Here is a 20,695-nt window from a genome sequence, read left to right as displayed (position 1 = left end):
TTGTAACAAAATTTCGTTTTATTAAAGATCATTCAAAAAAATGCCACAATAAATAGAGCTGACCAACCCTTGCGTTCCCATGGATAATATGGGCTATGCCTCCTGGCCGAAGGCATCCAGTAAAAACAGAACGGGAGGAACTCGGGGCTTAGGGAGCGTGGGAATTACAGTGCAATCTACTAACCCACCGTCGTCTTGGCTGGAAGTGGTTACACCAAAGGAGAAAGAGCAGCTCTCCAGTCCCCTGACTTGTGCAGGGAACACTGGTTTGCACCCGTCTGGAAAGACAGACTGCGTAGAGTAGCACCACCAGCAGAGCACCCCCTGGCGTTCGCTCAGGGCGACAGTCCCATGCAGAGAGGAAATCTCGTGCGAGACACGTGGTTCCTGCAGAACATTGTGGCCCTGTCTGGGACTCTGTCTCTAGCCACGCTGGGTAGCGAGGGGTTACGCAGGCCACCTTGACGGCTAATTCCGGCGAAACAAGAGATCTCGGGTGGCCATGTCCACCTTTTGTTGGTAGTCCTCCAGTTTGTCTTGCACCTTCTGGTACAGCTAGGAGAGACGAGAGCGAGCAGAAGAGATGCATCAGCTCTGAGGACAGACAGACACAGGCACTTCCCCCTACAAATCCTCATGGAGCCCAGCAGTGTCAAACGGGCCCTTCACAGGACCCAGCCCCACAGTTCCCTATAATTATTTATTTATTTATTTATTACTTCTACAGGCGGAATACATTTTGCGATGTGCACCAAGGCATGTGCGGATGTGCAGCATCACTAGAAACGCAGGCTCCCACTGTGGGTGCTCTGCTCATCAGCTGGGTGTCAAGTGAATCTCTCCAGGGCAGCTCCCCAAGTGCTCGGCTTACAGGAAACACTCCAGGCCTGCTCCCGGCTCTGCTTGAGCCACATCCACATATTTTTCCTCTGCTTCCCCTCCCTCGGCTGCCCAGGACACAGGTGACACGAGAGACACCACACAGGCTGGAATGACGGCACCTGCGGGCTGGCCAGCGCCCTGGGGAGCGAATGGGGCAGTTGTGAACTCCCCTTAGCCCTAGAGCAGGGGTCAGCGACCCCTGGCGGGGGTGCCAAGAGTAGCACGTGAGCCAATTTTCATTGGCACACGAGGCAGGCGCTCAGCCCCGCCCCTCCTCCCCCACACAGCCGGGAGCTTGCTCAAAGCCAGGTCACCTGTGGGTTAACAGGAAACCAGCGAATGCTCCCAGCCACCCCCTAACCGGTGAAGCTCTGCAGCTTCATCTATTTCTCAACAAAGCTGTTGTGAGGAGGACTCTGAGTGAATGTAAAAGTACCACCGGCGCTCGGGCCATATGTCGAGGGCAAAAGGTCATGTTTCGGCTCTCCTCCTTGGAAAGGTTGCTGACTCCCAGCCTAGAGGGTGTAAAGAGCCTGGTGCTGGGTATATCATGCCACACTGCGTCCACTCTGCCTGGGCATGGCCGCCTTGCTCCGGCAGCCCACCTCCTGGGGCGCCCTGACAGGCAATGAGATGTCCAGATGCCGCATGCAGGACCTTGACCGCCCTGCTCTGCACGCTGACTCTGCACACGCAGGATGGAACGGTGGGTCCTTTGGCAGCCACACTGCGCCCCGACGAGTCGCTGCTCTGCCGGCTGCCGTCGCCTGCTTTCACCGCACTGCTGGTTGCAATGGTCCTCCCCGCGCTGGGCGAGCCAGGCTTTGCTAAGTTACCTCTTGCATGTCCTGCCCAGCTCACCCTGCCTTTGCTGAGGAAAGCTACTCACCCATGACCCCTGTCCCCCACGTACTGCCCAGCTCTGCCAAGGAGAACTTTACCTAGGCGTGACCCCGGCCCCCTCCCCTGTACTGGTTAGCCCGATTTTTAAACTCGGGACAATTTCTGGTCACTCCATTCCCTGCACTAGCCCTCCAGCAACTGCTCTCAGCCTCGCCATTCATCATCCCTCTCCACAGCCCTCCCAGCCCAGGGGGTCTACAGACTAGACATTCACAAACGAAAGACGCTACAGCTCTGTACTGTCAAGCTGGGACTTTGCTCCACCCGCCGAGCTCACAGAAACAAGCCCCTTTCCTCCCCAGGCGCACCCTTGGCCAAGTCCCACTCTTCTGAGCTGCTCCTTGCACGGTTCCCCCTCCAGACCACAGGCACCTCCACGGAAGCACCCCCAAGCGAGGGATCGTTTCCCTGTCACAGTTCCGCTGGCTGCGGGGGCCGGAAGGGAGCTCATGGCACAGTGCAGCCCCTGGCTGGTGCAGACTGGCATTTTGCATACAGCTCAAGCGTCGCGGAAGAAAGGGCGGGTGGGGGTCCCCTGCTGCCAGTCTCAGTGGCTGGGGAGTGTCTGACTCCGTGCTCACAGGCACAGCTTACGCACCGAAACATTTCCAGCTGTTCATCCCCGGCTCTGCCAACGTTTTTCAGTGTCTTCTCATCCTCCTCCCGGCAGACCAGATGGAGCTTTGCAGCTGCCGGTCTCCGACCCTCCATTTCTAGGGGGCTCCTGCCTGCTCCCTTTCTCCCCGCTGCAGCTGTGACCACCCTTGGCACTGCTCCTGTCCCTGGGGCAGAGCCACCCGGCGGGCAGCACAGTGGAGACGTACTCACCGCAGCACTGTGACGGTTCGTGGTGTTCTCTCCCAAAGCCTGGAGCAGCCAGTCAATAGCCGAGTAGGGCAGCCACACCATGGGTGCTACTGCAGACAGCGGACGCTAAGGGGAAGAGCAGCTGTTAGTAAGGACAGCGCTCAGCACGTCTCTAGCACTTTTAAACCATGGACTTCAACCGGCCCCACTGTACAGCCAGGGAACCGGGCACAGCTGAGACGTGGCTCGCCTACAGTCGCCCCGCAGGGCAGCGGCGGAGCTGGGAGCAGACCCACGCCAGCAGAGCCAAGTCCAGTGCTCTGGCCGGCGGGGGACACGGCTGCTCCTTCACGCTGGTTTTGGGTCACCGCAGAGAGGCTCAGCGCTGTTACAGGCCAGGTGGGAGTCACGGAGGCCAGGCCTCGGGAACCTGCTTACATTCCCCAGCAGGCGCATTGCGTTACATTAAGCCAGCCAGGGAGGTGCCACGTGTTACTCTTTGTTGAGCCCCTCATCCTGCTGGGAGCATTGCACACCCGGAAGCAGTAACAGCTCTGGCCACAATCTGCCCTTACGCACCGCAGCAGCACCGTACGGTGGCCTGAGCAGGGCCCTGCCACGTGGGCCTCTGAAACACTTCAGCTGGCAGCTCTCCCTCCACCACGGGCACCTGCCTGGGGAGGCGTGAGGGTACCTGGGGCCACTGCTTGCCCTTCCTCCTCTCATCTGAGTGGGGTAGGGCAGGCGCTGCCCTAGAGCTGCTGCCTGAGGGGCTCTGCAGTGGGTAGATGGGTAGGCGGGGAGCTCTGGGGGAGCTGTGCTGAAGCTTGGTTCTGAGCTGACAGCCGCGAGCAGCTAAGGCAACTGGGAATGACTTCGGGAGCAGGGGAGGAGGGTGGCGGGTGTTTCAGCCCTCACCTACCTCAATCCCAAAGTGCTCATGGCCCTTCCCTAGTAAGGCGTCCACGTACTCCAACACCAGGTCCACAGCTTCCTCCAGGAGGGCGTAATTCAAGTAGAGGCGAAGGAGCTCAGCAGCATCCACCTTCTGCAAGTGAACAGGGTTAGCAACAGCCTGGGACTAGCTCTGCTCGGCTGGGAGCAGGGTGGGGTCACTCACAGCCCTAGCAGCTGCTGCCCAGAGCCTCCGGACCAGCCCCACAAACAGATCAAGTCCCTTTTGACTTGGATCTTAAGGGGCCCTTACCCCAGCACGGCTGCTCCAAGCTGGCAGTCCCTGGGGAGAGGCCAATGGCCGGGGTACCCAGCCTGGCCACACACCTGCCACCAGGGATCTGCTGCCTGAGCCACTGCCACACAGGCTGTGGATCTGCCCAGGTTTTGCCTAAACCAGAGAACCCCACTCAGGGTTCCACTCCCATGGCACCAGCCCCTCAAAGGTACGCACCCACCAGCCCCGGTCAGTGGCAGGCTGGGACTTGCTCTGGCCAGAGAACACAATAACCCTCCTTGCTGCTGTGGGTTCCTGCCCCTGCATTCTTTGCTCACGCTTGCCCCAAAGCCCGAGTCCCCTTTTAACAGGCGTTGGGACCCTGCACAAGCCTCTGCTGGTTCTCACCTCTCCTGGCTTCTGAATCGTCCTGCAACCACACCCCTCAACACCCTTCCTTCCAGCTCACTCAGCCCCTAGTATAACCTTCCTCTTCCGCTCACCCCATAAGCACCCTACCCTACTACAACCCTGCCCACTGCTGCCCCCTAGCCCTCAGAATATACCCACTTCACAAGCACGGAGGGGGGCCCATTTTGAGTTACACAGCTCGCCTTGCAATCTCCCTGGATGAGCCAGTCTAGAAAGGAGCGCCGTCTTTCTCCGTTATACTGGACAGCGCCAGGAACAACCACAAGCCCAGAACAGATCTCTTGATCTGCACATGGCACACTTGGGAACAAAGTTACAGCTGCCGTAGAAGCTTCCTTAGTTCCCAAGTGACATTTCAGTGGTGGGGTAGGCTCGTAGCATTTCCTTTTCAACAGGCCAAAGCTGTAGCTGAAGCTACCGTGGCTTCAGTGGAGGACCTATTGTAAGATTTCTGCAGTGAATACGGCTGCTGGTTTCAAATGGGGTTAGCCGCACTTCAGAGTAGAGCTGGAGAGATCCAGGTTTCAGACTGCCCCCTTTCAGATCGTGGCACTGGATCCGCTACAGAAGTTTAGCCAGTGAGTCCCTTTCTCTCTTTCCAATATCTTCCTCTTACATGGAAACTCAACACAAAGAAGCAAGCGCCTAAGTAGATGCTTCGAACGAAGAGTGTTTCCCCAGCAGCTGGACCAGTTTTGGGAGATCCATTCATCGAATCAGAATTAGAAGGGACCTCAAGAGGTGCAGCTCCAGTTCCCTGCCCTCGTGGCAGGACCAAGCACCATCTAGACCATCCCCGAAGGATGTCTGCCTAACCTGCTCTTAAGTATCTCCAACAATGGAGATTCCACAACCCCCGAGGAAATTTACTCCATTGCTTAACCACCCTCACAGTTAGGAAGTTCTCCCTCATATCCAACCTAAACCTCCCTTGCTGCAGTTTCACCCCATTGCTCCCATCATTAGAGGTTAAGGAGAATATTTTTTCCCTCTCTCCTCCTTGTAACAACTGTTCGGTACTTGAAAGCTGTTATATTCTCCCCCATCCACATCTCTGTTCCAGACTAAACAGTCCAAGTTTTCAGTCTTCCATCATAGGTCATGTTTTCTAGACCTTTCATCGATTTTGATGGATTTCCACTCCATACAGCTCAATGCAGTGCCTTTCATGGTGACAAGTGTCAGAGCGGGTCTTTGTCCACGAAAGCTGATGCTCCAAAATATCTGTTAGCCTATAAGGTGCCACAGGACTTCTTGTTGTTTTTGAAGGTACAGACTAACTCGGCTCCCTCTCCGATAGTCACCGATTTTGTTCTCTTCTTTGGATCCTCTCCGATTTGTCCGCATCATTCCCAAAATGTGGTGCCCAGAACTGGGCTCAATACTCCAGCTGAGGAGTAATCAGCGTGGAGTAGAGCAGAATTACTGCTCATGTCTTGCTTAAAAACACCCTGGAATGACGCTTGCTTTTTTGCAGTAGTGTCTCACTGTTGCCTCATATTTAGCTTGTGGTCCCTTGGGGCCCCTAGATCCCTTGCGGTACTCCTTCCTAGGCAGCCATTTCCCATTTTGTACGCACGCAGCTGATTATTCCTTCCTAAGTGGAGTACTTTGCAGCATTCGTCCTTGTTGAATTTCAACCTATTTGTCCAGACCGTTCTGAATTACAGTCCTACCCTCCAGAGCACTTGCCACCCCCCACGGCTTGGTATCATCCCCAAACTTTTTAAGTGGACAGTCTATACCGTTGTCTAAATCATCTTGGACACTGAACAGAACTAATCCTTATGGAACCCCACTTGTTATGCCCTTCCAGCACGAGTGTGAACCATTGATAACTACTTTCTGAGTATGGTTATCCAACCAGTTATGCACCCACCTTATAGTGGCCCCATCTAGGTTACATTTCCCTTGTTTGTTTATGAGAAGGTCATGTGAGACCGTATCAAATGCCTTACTAAAGTCCAGATAAGCCCCTTGTACTGCTTCCCCCTTTTCCACAAGTCTTGTTATCCTATCAAAGATAAATGGTTGGTTTGACATGATTTGTTCTTTACAAATCCAGGCTATTACATGTCACCTTATTATCTAACCAGGATGGGAATTTTCTGAGTCACTATAGGAGCTCGTTTGCATACTTGGCTTCATCTAATTCTTGACCCCCTCATCCCCCCACCTTCTACCTCTCTATTCTCTGATTTGCTCACCTGGATCATTTTTTTTTCTGATTTGTCCACCTTGCTTACTGTTTTTGGTTCTCTGTGCCTTAAATATTGAGTCTGTTCTGGTCTGGCTATGGGCTGAAGAGGTGGGTCTGTCCCACAAAAACTCACCTAATAAATTATATTGTTAGTCTTTAAAGTGCTACTTGACTGCTTTTTTGTTTTGATATTATCTTCTAGGGGTTTGCAAGTGGATTTCTCAATTGTTTGCTCCATTACCTTTCCTGGCACAGAAGTTAAACTGACTGATCAGTAGTCTCCTGGGCTGCCCTTACTAATTTCAATTGATCCAAACACATTTTGCCACCCATAGGGAAAGTTGCCCGACACTTCTCACTCCAAAGCTTCGCTTTCAGTTGCTCAGAATGACGGCAAACCATTTGTGCTGGAGCTTCCCCATGCCGAATGTTCCTGGTAAGTTTAATTTTCTGGAACAAGAGTAGAACTAACGCACTTTTTTGCCCATAAAAAATCCCTCCAGCTCTTTCACTGGGAAATCCTAGCACCTCTGTGCTTTGGAGCAGGGATTTGAAATCTGCCTGAGTAAGAGACCACCATGATGCCACGGATGTGCCTTTCACACTCGCACAAAAATCTGCCCAAATCCTCAAGATCTTCGTTTGCACATGGTTATGGGAGGGGGGTTGGAAGTTGGACAGCTAAGCTAGCCAAAGATTCCATTTGCATTGAGCCTGGGCTGTAGGCAGCCTGTGAATTTCTCTGCCATCGCTGGTCCAGGCAGCCAGGGGCAGTGGCACTGTCTGCCCTGTGCGGTCACTAGACTCCTGCTTCTCTGGTGGTGCAGCCCTCAGTGAAGGAGAAGAGAACTCATCCCTCTTTAGTACCTGGCCCACACAGAGGACAACCAACTACTTGCTGCCTGGTCCCTAAGAGGCCACATGATAGAACATCCCAACTTTCAGTTTGCTTTTACAAACTTTGAAAACGCCTTAAAAATACATCCACTTCCACCCCATGAGTCCTGACAGCCACACATCCTCCACCCCCTGCAACCACCTCTGGTCCTTTTCCAGCAGCCCCTTTGTCCCCCAGTCTCCTGACTTTCCCCAGCCCCCGTAACAAAGGAAGTTACTCCTCCCAGATCCTCCTTATCCCAACATCCCCCTACAGCTGCCTCCCCCAACCCTGTGCAGCCTGGCCCAACGCTGCCTCATTGGCCTGGCTTTGCAACAGCTACAAAAACTGCCTGTTTGCAGAGGAGGGAAAGGGGCCGTCTAGCTTGGAGCTCACACTGTCTGGCCCCGGGCACTGTTTTAGCTTTGGTGTGGCTTCCAGCAACAACAGGTGTGTGAAAAACAGCAGGAGCACAAAATTCTGGCCCAGCAGGCGTATCGGCAGCAACGACACAGCCACACAATCGGGGCCCCTTCGCCTTCATTTACCTTGTAACTGTTGATGAGCCAGTTGGGCAGTGGCACGCCATGGGAGAGGAGCTTACTGATCACACAGTGATGGTACAGGTGGTTCTGGGATTTGTATCTGTCCAGGTAGGAAGACAACAGCCGCCAGGCTTCGTCTGTTGCACTAGAAGACAGGAAAGAGTACGTTGTTTGATACTCCTGCGCTTGGATGGCAATGGGATAGCTTGTAGTGCACAAGCTGTGCTTTGGGAGGGCGCGGGGGGGAGCCACAGGGAAAAGGGTAATCACCAAGACCTGGTGCTGAGAGGGAGCAGCCAATGGGAGAGGAACTTGCAGCAAGATGCAGAAGTAGAGGAATGCAGAGCAGGTTGGACTCTAGTCCAGCACACTCATCCGGCAACATCCATAATCTGGCATGATTTTAATTAGCCGGACAACCACTGAACATGGGTGTGGCCAAGTTTTCCGTGGCCCCATAAAGCTTGTTTAGAGCCCCCAGTCTTGGCTCTGTGTTCTGGGCTGTTATTTAGCTCTAAATGTCTTCTGAGAGCCCAGTAAGCAGTGGAAACGTTGGTAAAGTGCTAGACAATAATGACCTCCTGTGGTTCAGAAAATAGGCTCGTCCGGCACCGCTCAGGTCCTGAAGGTGCCGGACTAGAGAGGTTCAACCTGTATTCACTTGAGGGGTGCCTGCCTTCAGACAGTGCATTGACAAGCACGTCTAAGCAAGGCAGAGATGAACACTCGTTGCTGTTGCTGTGTGGCTGGAACCCTGGGGGAAAACAGGGAGGCTGTGTTTGAGTTACATTGCCAGAGCACCATCCTCTTTCCCCAAAGCTCCGAGGCTCCAGGGTCACCCCCAAAGCACCTGGAATCCTGGGATTTTTAGGAACTCGAGAAACACGGTGAAAACCTCGTACAAAAACCCACCAGAAGCTGCAGCACTGCTTGCCTGAGCTGTCTTGTCCAGCAGGAAGCAAAGCCCCTACCTGGATTCTTTGGTGGTAATGACAGAGGAGAGCTGGTTTGCAGCCAGCCAATCCCAGGCCTCCGTCTGAGCTGCTTCGCCTCCCAACTGCAGATTGATGCATCTGAAAGAGACAACACCCAACACTGTACAGACCTCACTGTGCTGCCTCACTTCTCACAGCTCCATCACAGAACTGGTCAGTCAGGTGGGACCTCCCCAAAGCGGATGCACTCCCAGCAGCTCCTGGTTTAGCTGGTTTAACAGGGACACAGTGGTAACTATTTGGTTGAAGTCAAACTCTTTGTTTTTAAATTGACCGATCACTCCCATAACAGTTCTTCAGCGACAACAGCCCCTCAGCCATCTACCAGCCCAAAAGAACGTGACCAGCTCGGTGTGCGTTAGTGTCAGAAATGAATGCCTGTAAAGGGTTACACCTTTGGAGGGTTCTCTGTTGGGGGGGGAGCCAATGGGGAGAAAGGTGGAAATTTGAATGGAAGAGTGGCCTGCTGAGAGAGAGGGTCTTTTATTTTTGTTCTGGGCTGGAGCTGAGAGACACGGACAAGATGCTTAAACCTCAAGGATAAATGAATCCAGTAAATATCCCGGCTATCTTGTAATCAGTACATAGACGTGTAAGTAAAAGAAAAACTTTTGTTAGATGCAATTGGTTTATTTTTATTTTGGATTTGGTGTGGGACCTCTCAGGCTGGTTGATGATTCCTCCCGCCTCCCCCACGCAACTTCTAAGCTGTATCCCAGGGAAGTCACTCTCTGTGCTCTAATATTGATAATCTTTAGTTGCTTTAATTACTTCTATCAACCAAGTACAGTAATCCCTTGAGGTTCGTGAGGGTTGTGTTTCATGTACCTTGAATTTTGTGAAAGTTGGGGGAGGATTTGGGGGATGGGTTGGGGCCCTCGAAGGTGGTCGGAGCACCCGCGGCCACCATTTCCCTGGTGCTCCGGGCAGAGGGAAGGGGGTTTTAGCCCACCTGGCTGCCCACAGGGGCAGGCAACTAGGCGAGCTAAAAGCCTTCCCCCTACCTTCCCAGAGTGACACCTAGCGCCGCTCCGGGAAGGCAGGGGAAAGGGCTCTTAGCCTGGCTGGCTGTGAGAAGCTAGAAAGGCTGACAGCCCAGAAGCTTCACACTGTGCAAAACTCACGTTAATGCAAGTTTTGCGCAAGGTGTAGCCGTATAAAATGAGGGTTTACCTTATGCTTAGTTACTTCCTTGGTATTTTTTCGTCTTTGGTGTATAAAATTATTTTAAGGCCATGATTTGATTTCTGTGTCCTAGAGGAGTGTCTGAGTATATGCCCAGGCCAAAAGGGGCAGCTATCAGCTTGGAAACAAAGAGCTGTAATCTATCTCCCAAGGAAAGGGTGAAGCTTGGGGTTACCTCACAGGGCAATATCCAAGGGTGTCTGCCTGGGTTTTCAGGGGGGCTCTTCCAGTTGGCGGTGGTGGCGGCACTATCCCTCTCCCCCAGAGTCAGGGAACATTATGACCTCAGGGAGCTTTTTTAAGCAGTGCTTAGAGAGGCGAGGGATTTTTAAGGTTTTGCAGGCCCCCACTTTCTGCATTCGCAGTGTCAGAGTGGGGAACAGCCTTGACAACTAGGCAAAGCCAGGACACGCAACAGGGGAATCTGGTCTGCACATGCCAACAGGCAGGAAGGGCCTCTGAAGCACTCCCAGCATGGCCCCCTTGCGTTAGCAATACACTTCCGCGAAGCACAGCATTTGCTGGTGTGAAAAACACTGCAACAGGACTCCAGGTGTTCCTGCTGCCTCCGGAGAAGAGAAGCCAGCCCCACAAGTGCTCTAGCAGCCACAGTGCGAGGCCAGCAGAGCCCCACGCTGAGGAAGTCCTGTGTGTGCAGTTCAGAGAGCAAAGCGCTGCCAGGCCACGTCAAAGCCAACACGCCAGAAGGCTTTAAAAGCTCTGCTATTACAGTCAAGCTGGTTTACTGACTTCTAGATCTTAGGGAGAAGCCCCTCATGCCCTTGATGTGTCCCTGAAATCATTCTAGCGTGCAAACTGAAGCTCAGATGCACACACATCCCCACAGCAGCTTGAGAATGTGCTCTTTGCACTCCCCACCCCAGGACGGTGACCGGGTCTCACTAACCATCTCTGCCTCCTTTCCTGACCCCCGCCCTCCTCAGTAAAATCCAGCTGTTCCCAAGACTTTAACACCTTCACTTTGCAGGCCTGTGAGACAGTTGGGCATTGAGGGGCCAGGAATATTCCTAATGCCACAGAGCTCCAGAAATACAAGCTCTTCAGTCCTGTAGCACCTTAAGGACTTTAAATATATTTACTAGGGAATGCGCTTTCATGGGTAAGACCCACTTCTACTGATTCCTGAAGTCTTTTTCCTGGATCTTACCCACAAAAGCTCATTACCTAATAAATGCGTTAGTCTTTAAGATGCTAGAGGACTGCTTGTTTTTGGTGAAGCTACAGACTAACATGGCTACTCCTCTAGGTTCTTCAGAGCGTGTGTGTAAGAGACAGAGCAGCGTTTCTCGACCTTTTCTTCCCCCGCCGAAGTACCCCTTTTTCAAAAAAAGTATAAGTACCCCCAGACTTCTTTCATGTACCCCAATGGTACACGACCACCAGTTGAGAAACACAGTTCTAAAGTAATCTGAGGTCCTGAAACAAATGCCATTCAACCTTTCCAGATGACTGTACCCTTTGCAGAAGTCAGATTTGTTTTGCGTACTTGCAAGTTACACCTTGCTTAAAAACTGCTTACAAAAAAAGACTACTGCTGAAAACGTGTTGCCTTTCTACCATCTCATTAGCAAATATGTGAACTGGAATAGAAACGTTGTACTGGCATTTCAGCGTAGGGCATATGAAGCAATAGAAACAAGTCATTCTCTGAATGATGTGACTTGTGATTTTTATGTAGCCCGTTGTAAAACTAGGCAAAGATCTAGATGAGTTGATGCACCCCTGGACGACCTCGGTGTATGCCAAAGGGGACATGTATCCCTGGTTGAGAAACACTGTTATAGAAGGTGTCACATACTTGAAAGCCAGTCCCTCAAAGACAGGCGTCAGGGGGAGCCTGAAGGTCTGGCAGAGCGAGATGGCTGTGTCAAAGAGGCCAGCCTGAACCAAGAGAGCGACTATTTCCTCTGGAGAAGAGCTCCCTGCGCAAGGAAAACACAGTCAGTGCAAGCCACTGGCACAACATTCCCATACACATCCTCAAACGCAACACTACAGCCTGGAGTAACTCCTTACTGACCGTCACCACAAAAGCTATGCCAGGGCAAGGCGCTGAAAGTCAGGAAATTCTCCACAAGGCAATGCAAGACTCTGCCGAGCGGCCGAGTTATAAAGGGTTTAAAAAACAAAAAGTGTGTTGGGAGAACTACAGAAATCCACGCCTGACTTTTCAGAGCCAGGAAACCTGGCTGAAATAGCAGCTCCAGGACTAGAGAAATGTGATGACTCTAGCCTCATTCTCCAAAACTTCTGGACTTCAAAAAATTTAAAAAAATAATATAATACAAGTCTGACACAGAGTGCAGGATTGGAAAGCCTCAGCCCGCATGGTTCAAATTGAGAAAATTAAAACTCACCCAAACAGATTATAACCAGAAAGCATTGGGCTAACTTAGCCATAGGCACTGTTGATCTATAAATCAAACCCTGCTTGCCTCTTGGTAGCAGGGAAGGAGCTTGATGGGGAGATTTTCACTCATAGCAAAGTTTGTACTATGCTCCCAGCCACCAATGATAAAGGCGAAAGAGGGATTCTGCCTCTGGGATGGAACACAGTAGGGCTGAACAACACAGAGTGCATTGGTACTTTAGTCAATGAAAACTTCAGGGGACGTTAAAAAGGAAGAGGGGTAATTAGATGCTCATGAGCATATTCTAGACGAGACCCCCTATTCCTTCAAGATTTACATCTCTCATTCCACATTTGCCTAAACTTCTGAACAGCAGCAAAGAAAAAGCAGTCAAGTAGCACTTTAAAGACTAGCAAAATAGTTTATTAGGTGAGGTTTCATGGGACAGACCCACTTCTTCAGACCATAGCCAGGTCTGGCTATGGTCTGAAGAAGTGGGTCTGTCCTATGAAAGCTCACCTAATAAACTATTTTGCTAGTCTTTAAAGTGCTACTTGACTGCTTTTTGTTTTGATAGTGTATAGACTAGCACGGCTTCCTCTCTGTTACTACAGCAGCAAAGAAAGTGATTCTCAGCTGCCATGCCCCAGATATTTTGCTGGGGCGTTGGTTAAAGAATAGACTTAAGAAACCCTCATCATCCACACTCCTTGCAGCAGCTCAGGTTTCAAGACCAGAGGGATCCCCTAGTCCGACCTTCTGTGTAACACAGGCTAGAGAACTGCCCCCAAAGAACCCCCAGAGCAGAGCTAGAGAGAAACATCTAGTCTGAACTTAAAAATGGTCAGTGATGGAGAATCCGCCATGACCCTTGAAAATCCAGCTACCCACTGCAGTACTTAGACTGTCATCAAGTCACCCCCTTAACTCTCCCTTTGTTTAGCTAAATTGATGGAGCGCTTTGGCAACGTTTACCCTGTAATTAGACACCCGCCCATGTCAGCTGACTCAGGGCTGTTTAATTATGGTGTAGATGTTTGGGCATGTGCTGCAGGCCAGGTGCACACACCCTGCAAGGCGGGAGGGTCCCAGAACTGCAGTCTGAGCCTTAATAAAAACACTGCAATTCACCAGCCCAGTAAGTCGGCTCTAGGCTCTTCACTGCAGTACAGACATACCCTTTGAGTCTCTCGCTATAAAGCACATTTTCTAACACATTCTGATTCTTCTCTGAACCCTCTACAATTTCTAAGCCTCCCTGGTAAGGTTCCCATGCCAGTGTGGCCTGGTCCATCCCGGCTTGGCTTGTAAGGTCCGATGAGCTCGCAAGACAATCCAAACCACCACTCGGAGCATACGAACTAATCCCCGCTTCCCCGAAAGCAGCTCTGAGCTGTGGGCCGGTATCCCAATTCCCACCTGCCACAGCAGCTGTTGATGGGTCGTGCTGCGCCAGCGTTAGTCGGATGCGAGCCAACATGCACTCCTTCTCCAAATCCTTCAGCTCCAGGATGTCAATCTGGCGAGCTGCTGTACAGAATAGGGGCATGTGTTTAGGGTGTGCCCAGGGCAGGTCGGATGGTTCACAGACACAGGGGATGGGAAAGCCCCAGCTTTACAGAGCTTACGGTCTAAGAAGTCAAACAGAAGATGACGGAGACGCAACCTACGAGTGACTGAAGACAGCAAACGTGTCGTTATGTAGGATATACATCTACACCGTAATCAGGCAGTGTGACGACAGCACACGCAGGCAGCTTCAACCCAACACGAGACTTGATTATCTAGTTAGATTACAACTAGTGCAGGTGTATTTTTATGTGCTGCAATCACACCTCAGACTGCAGCACAGGGATTCGCTTAGCTGGACAATTCCGCAAGCGGATCATCGGGGGAATCCCACTTTTTAAGGAAGGTCCTGCAGGGGAGAGCGTGGGGAGGTCGCACACGAGGCCAGAAAGGGAGCTCTAAACACCAAGCCTCTCAGAGAAGCTGCAGAACCTGCATTTATGTATGAAACAAACCAAGGGTAGAACATGCTCGGCTGTGGTGAGTAAAGCAACTCTCCATCTCATCCGGAGGGGTACGTTAGGTACTTGTGTAGCCGCCCGACCTTTGACTGTTACCCCCTCTGCCTGCCTACCGTGTTCAGATCACAGCTGATGCAGACTGCAGGACAGGCAGGGCTGGGGGCAATTCTGTGTCAGGATGGCACCTTGCCCAGGCTGCAACACTCAATGAACGTGTAAGTTATAAACATCCTCCATCAGTGAAGCCAAACGTGGACAAGCCACGAGGACCACAAAGATCTTCTAGAGACGCAGTGGGCTGTGCTCTCCACTTAGGGATCTGGACTCGCCTGTGACTCTAGAATTTTGCTGGCAACAACCAGGATTTGCTCTTGATATTTTAAATAAGCGAAGGACTGTTAGAGGATCGGTTTTCAAAATGGCTCCTCTGGGCATCGTACAAATGAACTGCCATGTCCGGGTGTCCCTCTATCAATTTATGGAGTCCTAGGACAGCAGACAATTGAAGAACAGAATTCAATTTGACTGATGGCTCCTTGCTAGTTTTTTAACTTGTACGCAGCATTCAGACAGATGCAGCTAAGATCGTGCACTTCCGTGTGCTTGCTCTGCAGACGCAGTAATGCAACATGGAAAGACGTTGTTATCCTAACTGCTATTTCTGTATTTTTTAAAAATCACTTTGAGGGAATGTCAGGAATGTGAACAGCAAGACCCCAAGGGGGGGTGGAAAAAGGCAACGTACGTTTCTACTGCTACTTCATGCGGTTTGGAGGCTGTGAAAGGAGGGCGCCCTGTCCCAGGCTACCAGCACGCAGCACAACTTTCGAGTCAAAGGCAATGATCGCTGAAATTCAAGAAATATGGAATACATTAGTCACTTACCTGGGACAGCTGCGCACTCCCCATCATGGCTCCTCTTTGGAGATGCTCCTGGGCGCTCATACTGCCAGGAAGAGAAAGGTTTAGTTGAAGCTTGATTTCGAAGGGTAGGCCACTTCCCCTTTCGCACCAGAGCCCCGTTGGTCTGGAAGAGCTGTAGGGCTATTTAGTAACTGCAAAGCTACATCGGGATGGTTCTGGTTACAACAGTGCAGTGCGAGTCTCACGTACTCTCTTGCCACATGGAACCCAGCAGCTGCAGCGACAGCTCAGACACCAGGTGCAAAATGAAGCCTTTGCAGTTAAGAGAACGATCAAAGTTAAGGAGAACGAAGGAAACGAGGTTTAGAATGTATAGTTTTGGCCTTGATGTTAAGCTATCATTCCCCTGTGTGTGCAGGAGACATTCCATCAGTGTTAGAAATCAAAGAGCAAGCCAGCCCCCTTCCTTTGTGAAACGCTTTGGAGGACAATGCCCAGAAAGAACAGCGTGCAGCTAAAACCAGCACAGCACACCCTGAATGGGACTGGACGTGAGTTTCAAGGGAGTTCTTATGACTGCAAGGGTCTGAGGGAGTAACTGCAAGTTACCTGATGGCTTCCATTCTAAACCAGACTTCACATACTAAACTTGCTCCAAAAATTCTCCTTTGGGGGCTACAATGTTCCCTCTTTGCTGTCAAGCAGAAATCCTTTTCTTCCCCGACTCTGAGTGCAAAGAAAATCCATCTCCATGCATGTGTGATAAGGCTGGCAGGGAGGGAGGGAGGGCCCATAAATATTGTTTGCAATGCTTGATTCCTGGCCAGCTGACCAAACCCCACTAACCAGGATGTGTCTTGGTCTCAGCCAAGGTGCAGAAAACTGGGCAAGCTGAGGATTTTCAAGTTTTCTGCTGAACATGGTCAGCGAGCTTCTGACCCTTTCAATCACCGGGAAGTAGCTCTCCTTGCATCACATGGGCCTTGTCTAGGAAAACAAGGGTTTGCTGGTGTAGCTGTTTGCCAGAGCAGCACCAGCCCAAGAGCTTTCTGGGCAGCATAGCTTAGCCCAGCTCTCCCCCATGGTTCCCTCAAGACTGCTGTCTGGACACTCAGCCGCATAACCGTTCCCACTCTAAGGCATTGGCAGCTGTGCTGGCCAGGTTGCAGTTCTCTCTCACTCCACCCAGATGTAGCTGTGCCAATCAAACTGGCAGCACAGACCCCACTCTGCTGATGTTATGAAGCCCAGAAGTTGCCAAGTGGACCCCTGCTGAGTACGAGCAAGGGCTGAGCACGGCAGGCTCGACTCCCCTCAGGCGGAGCCCTGGCCCACTGGTAGGTGCAGCCTCCCTTCTCCAGGCTCCCAACACACAGAGTCAGTCCTGTGTGGGGAGAGCAGCAATAGGGGCGTTTGAGGAGGGCAGCCACCAGTCCCTAGAGTCAACTGCCACCACGTTCGCTGTCCATTTGATCTGTTTCACAGCCACAGGGTTTTTAAATTGGCCGGCCTCATGTTTCCATCCGAAACTCCATGGCATGTGGATTCCAACCCAAGGGAGGGCTGATCCCACCCCAAAGCAGCCAGGCAGGTGAAGAGGAAGTCAAGCCCACCTCCGCCGGCGGAAGGAACTTCTAGTGCTGCAGTCCCGCCCCAGGGCTTGCTGCAGCAGGGGGAGGCACTCAGACGTGCGTCTGAGCTCCCCCTTCTCCCTTGAGAGTGGCCGTGCAGGGGAAGAACAAGTCCTGTCCCCTTCCCAGCCTGGCTGAGAAATGGAGCTAAAACTGCCCCCGTCCACCCACTGGAGTGCTCCCAGCAGAACGAGGGAGATCAGATTGCATAGAGAAGGACTTATTTTACATCCGGGACACATTTTTTTACGGCTGTGAAATCGGCAGGGCCCTTCCTATACGGCCTCATATACTCTATGGTCGCCAGAGCAGCCGGTGAACGCCACCAGGGGCACGACTGCAAGCAGCTTTACAACAAGGAGGTCTGCTACGAAACCGCCAGGTCATAGTTTACACTCAGTTTTAAAACAAGCCAAAGGTTCCCGCTTTCCTACCACCGCTCCAGAAGCCGGCTGCACGATCCAGGCGTATTCCGGGCGGATCAGCCGCAAGCAGTTGATGGCGGCGAGATAGCAGTTCCCTTGTTTCTGAAGCCCCCGGAGCGTGCGTACCTCCCTGCCCAGGCGCATGCCGTACTCAAACATCACCGTCCCAGCTGGGGAAGAAGACATCAATGTTCCAGCCCTGTGGAATTCTCTTCTCATTGGACTCTTCCCCCCCAGGCCCAGGGATTTGCTAGGAGGCACTGGCTAAGCCAAAGAGAGCGGGGACGAGATCCCACAGCATCTGGGCAGATAAACAGCGCATGTGGAGACCACCACACAACTGACTGCGCGAGGTTACAAGATCTACTAGCAGAGCTGTACCAGGCAAAGAGAGCCATGAGGGCAGATACAAGGGACTAGGGACCAGCATTCCCTGTAAGCTGAGTGCTCAGGCGGCCACCCAGGAGATATTCAGGTGCACCCTCCGCCAGCAGCAGCATGTGTTTCTATTGGTGGTGCACCTCCGCGCATGGCTCAGTGCACATAAAATTTATTCTGCACATGGAAGTTAAAACGAGAGGGAACAGCGCGAGGGACATCCACTAGCCTCACCCTTGCGATAGTTGTGCCGGTAGATGTGGAAAGCATACAGCAGCTCGTAGTAATTGTGAGTCATCAGGTCCACGGCGCGAGCTCGGGACTCAATGATTCCCACCACCTAAGAGGAGAGACAGGAGCTTTTCAGCTGGCTTCCCCCTCCCCCAGTTCCTCCCACCCCACCCCACCCCGCAGCCCACGACTGACCTCGTTGTGAAGGTTCACGTAGGGGAACTCCACCAGGTCCTGCAGCTGGGAGCGCTCGCACAGAACCACCACCAGCTGGCGCAAACAGTCCAGCTGCCTAGGAAGAGACAAAGGCACCACTGCTCATGAACTGGGACCGGCAGGAGCTCACAGCTGCACAAGCCTCAGGAGGTTCAGACTGGCGATGAGGAGCGTGGACTTCCCATCCCTTTCGGGCTCCGGCAGAAGGCCCTGTGTTTGACCTCCAGCCAGGCCTTCTGTGGGCGGAAGGGGGTAGGAGTGGAGAAATTTGCAGGAGGCGCGGCTGCAAGCCAGGACCCTGGATGGGGAGTTAGATGCATCCTAGAGAACAGCACTCCCCCTTCCTTCCTTCCTTCCTGGCCAGAAGGTGAGGGATTCAGGCAGAATTCATGCTAGTGAGGCTTCCACGCAATCCTCCGTCCCCACAGGCTTAAGAGAGAACTTCCTAACTGTCAGGGTGGTTAAGCACGGGAATAAATTGCCTAGGAAGTTTTTGGAATCTCCATCACCAGAGAGATCTGAGAGCAGGTTAGACAGACATCAATCAGGGATGGCCTCGAAACTCCAGAGGGTGTTTGGTCCTGCTATGAGGGCAGGGGACTGCCCTTGATGACCTCTTGAGGTTCCTTCCAGCTCTGGTTTTCTATGATCGCGTGGGAAAGCCTCTCAGTGACAGACCGGGAAAGGCAAAGCGATCCCTACCCCTCTTGGGCCTGTGCTCGTCTCCTGCCAGGAACTGGCTTCCTGGACAACAGACAGTCTGCTCAGGCCTGTTGAGCACGGGTTGACAAGAGGGGATCGCAAACTATTTTTGCTGGGAACTCCTGTGAAAATATTGCAGACTGATGGTCATGAATGAGGGCAGGGAAGTGGTTAACCTCTCCTGAGATAACGTGAGTCAATGGAGCGAAATAACTTTGTTTAAACTGAGAACAATTGCAGCTTTTGGGGACTTTTGTCTGCGGACCAGCAGAGACAGTCTGGGGGAGAATGTGTCTCCCAGGCAAGTGAAATGAAAAAATCAGAAATACCTTAACTGTCGCAAAACCAGCCATCAAGGTGCAAGGAGAAGGGAAATAGGTTATGGTAATTTTGAATTTGGTTGGACTGGCTGCTCTGGTTCTCTCTTTTGTGGTGGTGTTTGACTTGAGATTTTTCCCCCGTAATTTTTAAGCTGAATCCCAGGGAATATACTCATCTGTGTGCAACCCATGATTTACTTTTCTCTTGTTTCAGGAATAAATCTGTTTGCAAGCAATGGATCTGATCCGGTGTATTAAGAACAGGCTGGAGTTTCCCCACAGGGAGCATTCCCCAGTGCGCCTGCCTGTGTTAAAGGGGTCCCCAAGGACTGGGGTGGTGGCAGCGATACCCTCCAGGGTGCAGGCGATCTCTGACTCTGGGAAGTTTTAAAGTAAAGCCTTTGTCTAGGCAAAGTGTTTTAAAGATTCTGCAGGAGCCCACTGTCCGCACTCAGAGTGCCAGAGTTGGGAAGGATACCTGGAACTGATGGACCCCACGCCCCCACGTGGCCTTCCACACAGCATGGCCAGCACCAGCAGCGCAGGGGGGGTGGCACGGTATGATATTACAGCTCTTACTTCTTTGCTGCTGCTGCTGCTGGTAATGTTGCCTTCAGAGAGGGGTGCTCAGCTAGCAGCTGCTGCTCTCCAGCCACCGCAAAAGTAAGGGCAGCAATACCACAACCTCCTTTCAATAGCCTTGTGACGTGACAAAACACTGGCTTACAGCAGACCCAGGAATAAACCGGGTTCTAGCTTTCAGGGTGAGGAGGTACGGCAGCCAGGCAGACCCTCAGTCAACCACAGCCAGGCGACACAGCCGTAAACACAGCCCTCTGTCTACACAGATAGGTTCAGTGTAACCCGTTCGGCCACACGTTCACAGGATTTAACCAACACCTTGCTCACCCAGGGCGGACAATGCCTTTGCTGGGCGACGAACCCCCAGCAGTGGCTCCCTTCCCACTGCAGGGCTGATAAGGGTTCTCCAGCTGCTAGCTGCTGAAAGCTAGTCACAGGGACAGCGCTTGCTCCACGACGCTGCTGCCAGCCTGGCAGTCGGCCTCCTGGGTACAAGCAGCACCTCAAAGCAGCAGGAAGGATGAGCTGGAGCCCTGGTTCACGTGCTGGTACAGAGTCCAGCCACCCAAAGCCTGTAGCTGAAACTCAGTCTTGTTCCCATCTCGCACAGTGCTGCGGCGAAAGGCCCCGCGTTGGAATCTGACCAGCCAGCAGCACCCCGAGCAGCTTCTGATGCTGCCCCAAGCTAAGCACCAACATCCCACCAGAGGGCTGTTGACGTCCTGCCCGGACAGACTTCTGAGCGAGCGAGACAGGTGTAAAGCACCGTTCAAACCACAGAGCTGTGGGATGCATGGCTGTTACCTGCCAGAATCTGGATTCTGGGTTAAGGCCTCATACGCTTGGCTATTGTGCCCTAAATCCAAGTGATGTTTGAAAATGCATGTCCTCAAGGTAGCCTAAAACATGAGAGAGCATAACTCAGGTCAGTCAACATTACCTATGCC

General features: G+C 52.2%; 1 protein-coding gene across 2 annotated transcripts in view; it reads right to left on the bottom strand.

Moving 5' to 3' along the window:
* Positions 1–20,695, bottom strand: part of NUP160 (nucleoporin 160) — a 62,914-nt gene continuing 42,219 nt past the window's right edge. Inside the window, exons 25-36 of one of the 2 annotated variants that reach the window (XM_074998147.1) lie at positions 20,553–20,647; positions 18,124–18,220; positions 17,932–18,037; positions 17,329–17,489; positions 15,285–15,345; positions 13,789–13,899; positions 11,817–11,940; positions 8,789–8,890; positions 7,821–7,962; positions 3,515–3,640; positions 2,614–2,718; positions 1–555 (exon numbers count right to left, since the gene is read on the bottom strand). In XM_074998147.1, coding sequence (XP_074854248.1) covers positions 469–555; positions 2,614–2,718; positions 3,515–3,640; positions 7,821–7,962; positions 8,789–8,890; positions 11,817–11,940; positions 13,789–13,899; positions 15,285–15,345; positions 17,329–17,489; positions 17,932–18,037; positions 18,124–18,220; positions 20,553–20,647 — 1,317 coding nt within the window. In that variant the 3' untranslated portion in view covers positions 1–468. The remainder of the gene's footprint in view (positions 556–2,613; positions 2,719–3,514; positions 3,641–7,820; positions 7,963–8,788; positions 8,891–11,816; positions 11,941–13,788; positions 13,900–15,284; positions 15,346–17,328; positions 17,490–17,931; positions 18,038–18,123; positions 18,221–20,552; positions 20,648–20,695) is intronic. The other variant, XM_074998149.1, reaches the window with a different exon arrangement.

The sequence above is a fragment of the Carettochelys insculpta genome, chromosome 6 (assembly GCF_033958435.1).
Source record: "Carettochelys insculpta isolate YL-2023 chromosome 6, ASM3395843v1, whole genome shotgun sequence".
In the NCBI taxonomy this organism is placed as follows: domain Eukaryota; kingdom Metazoa; phylum Chordata; order Testudines; family Carettochelyidae; genus Carettochelys; species Carettochelys insculpta.
The sequence above is the reverse complement of the archived record's forward strand: the minus strand, read 5'-3'. Positions and strand labels throughout refer to the sequence as shown.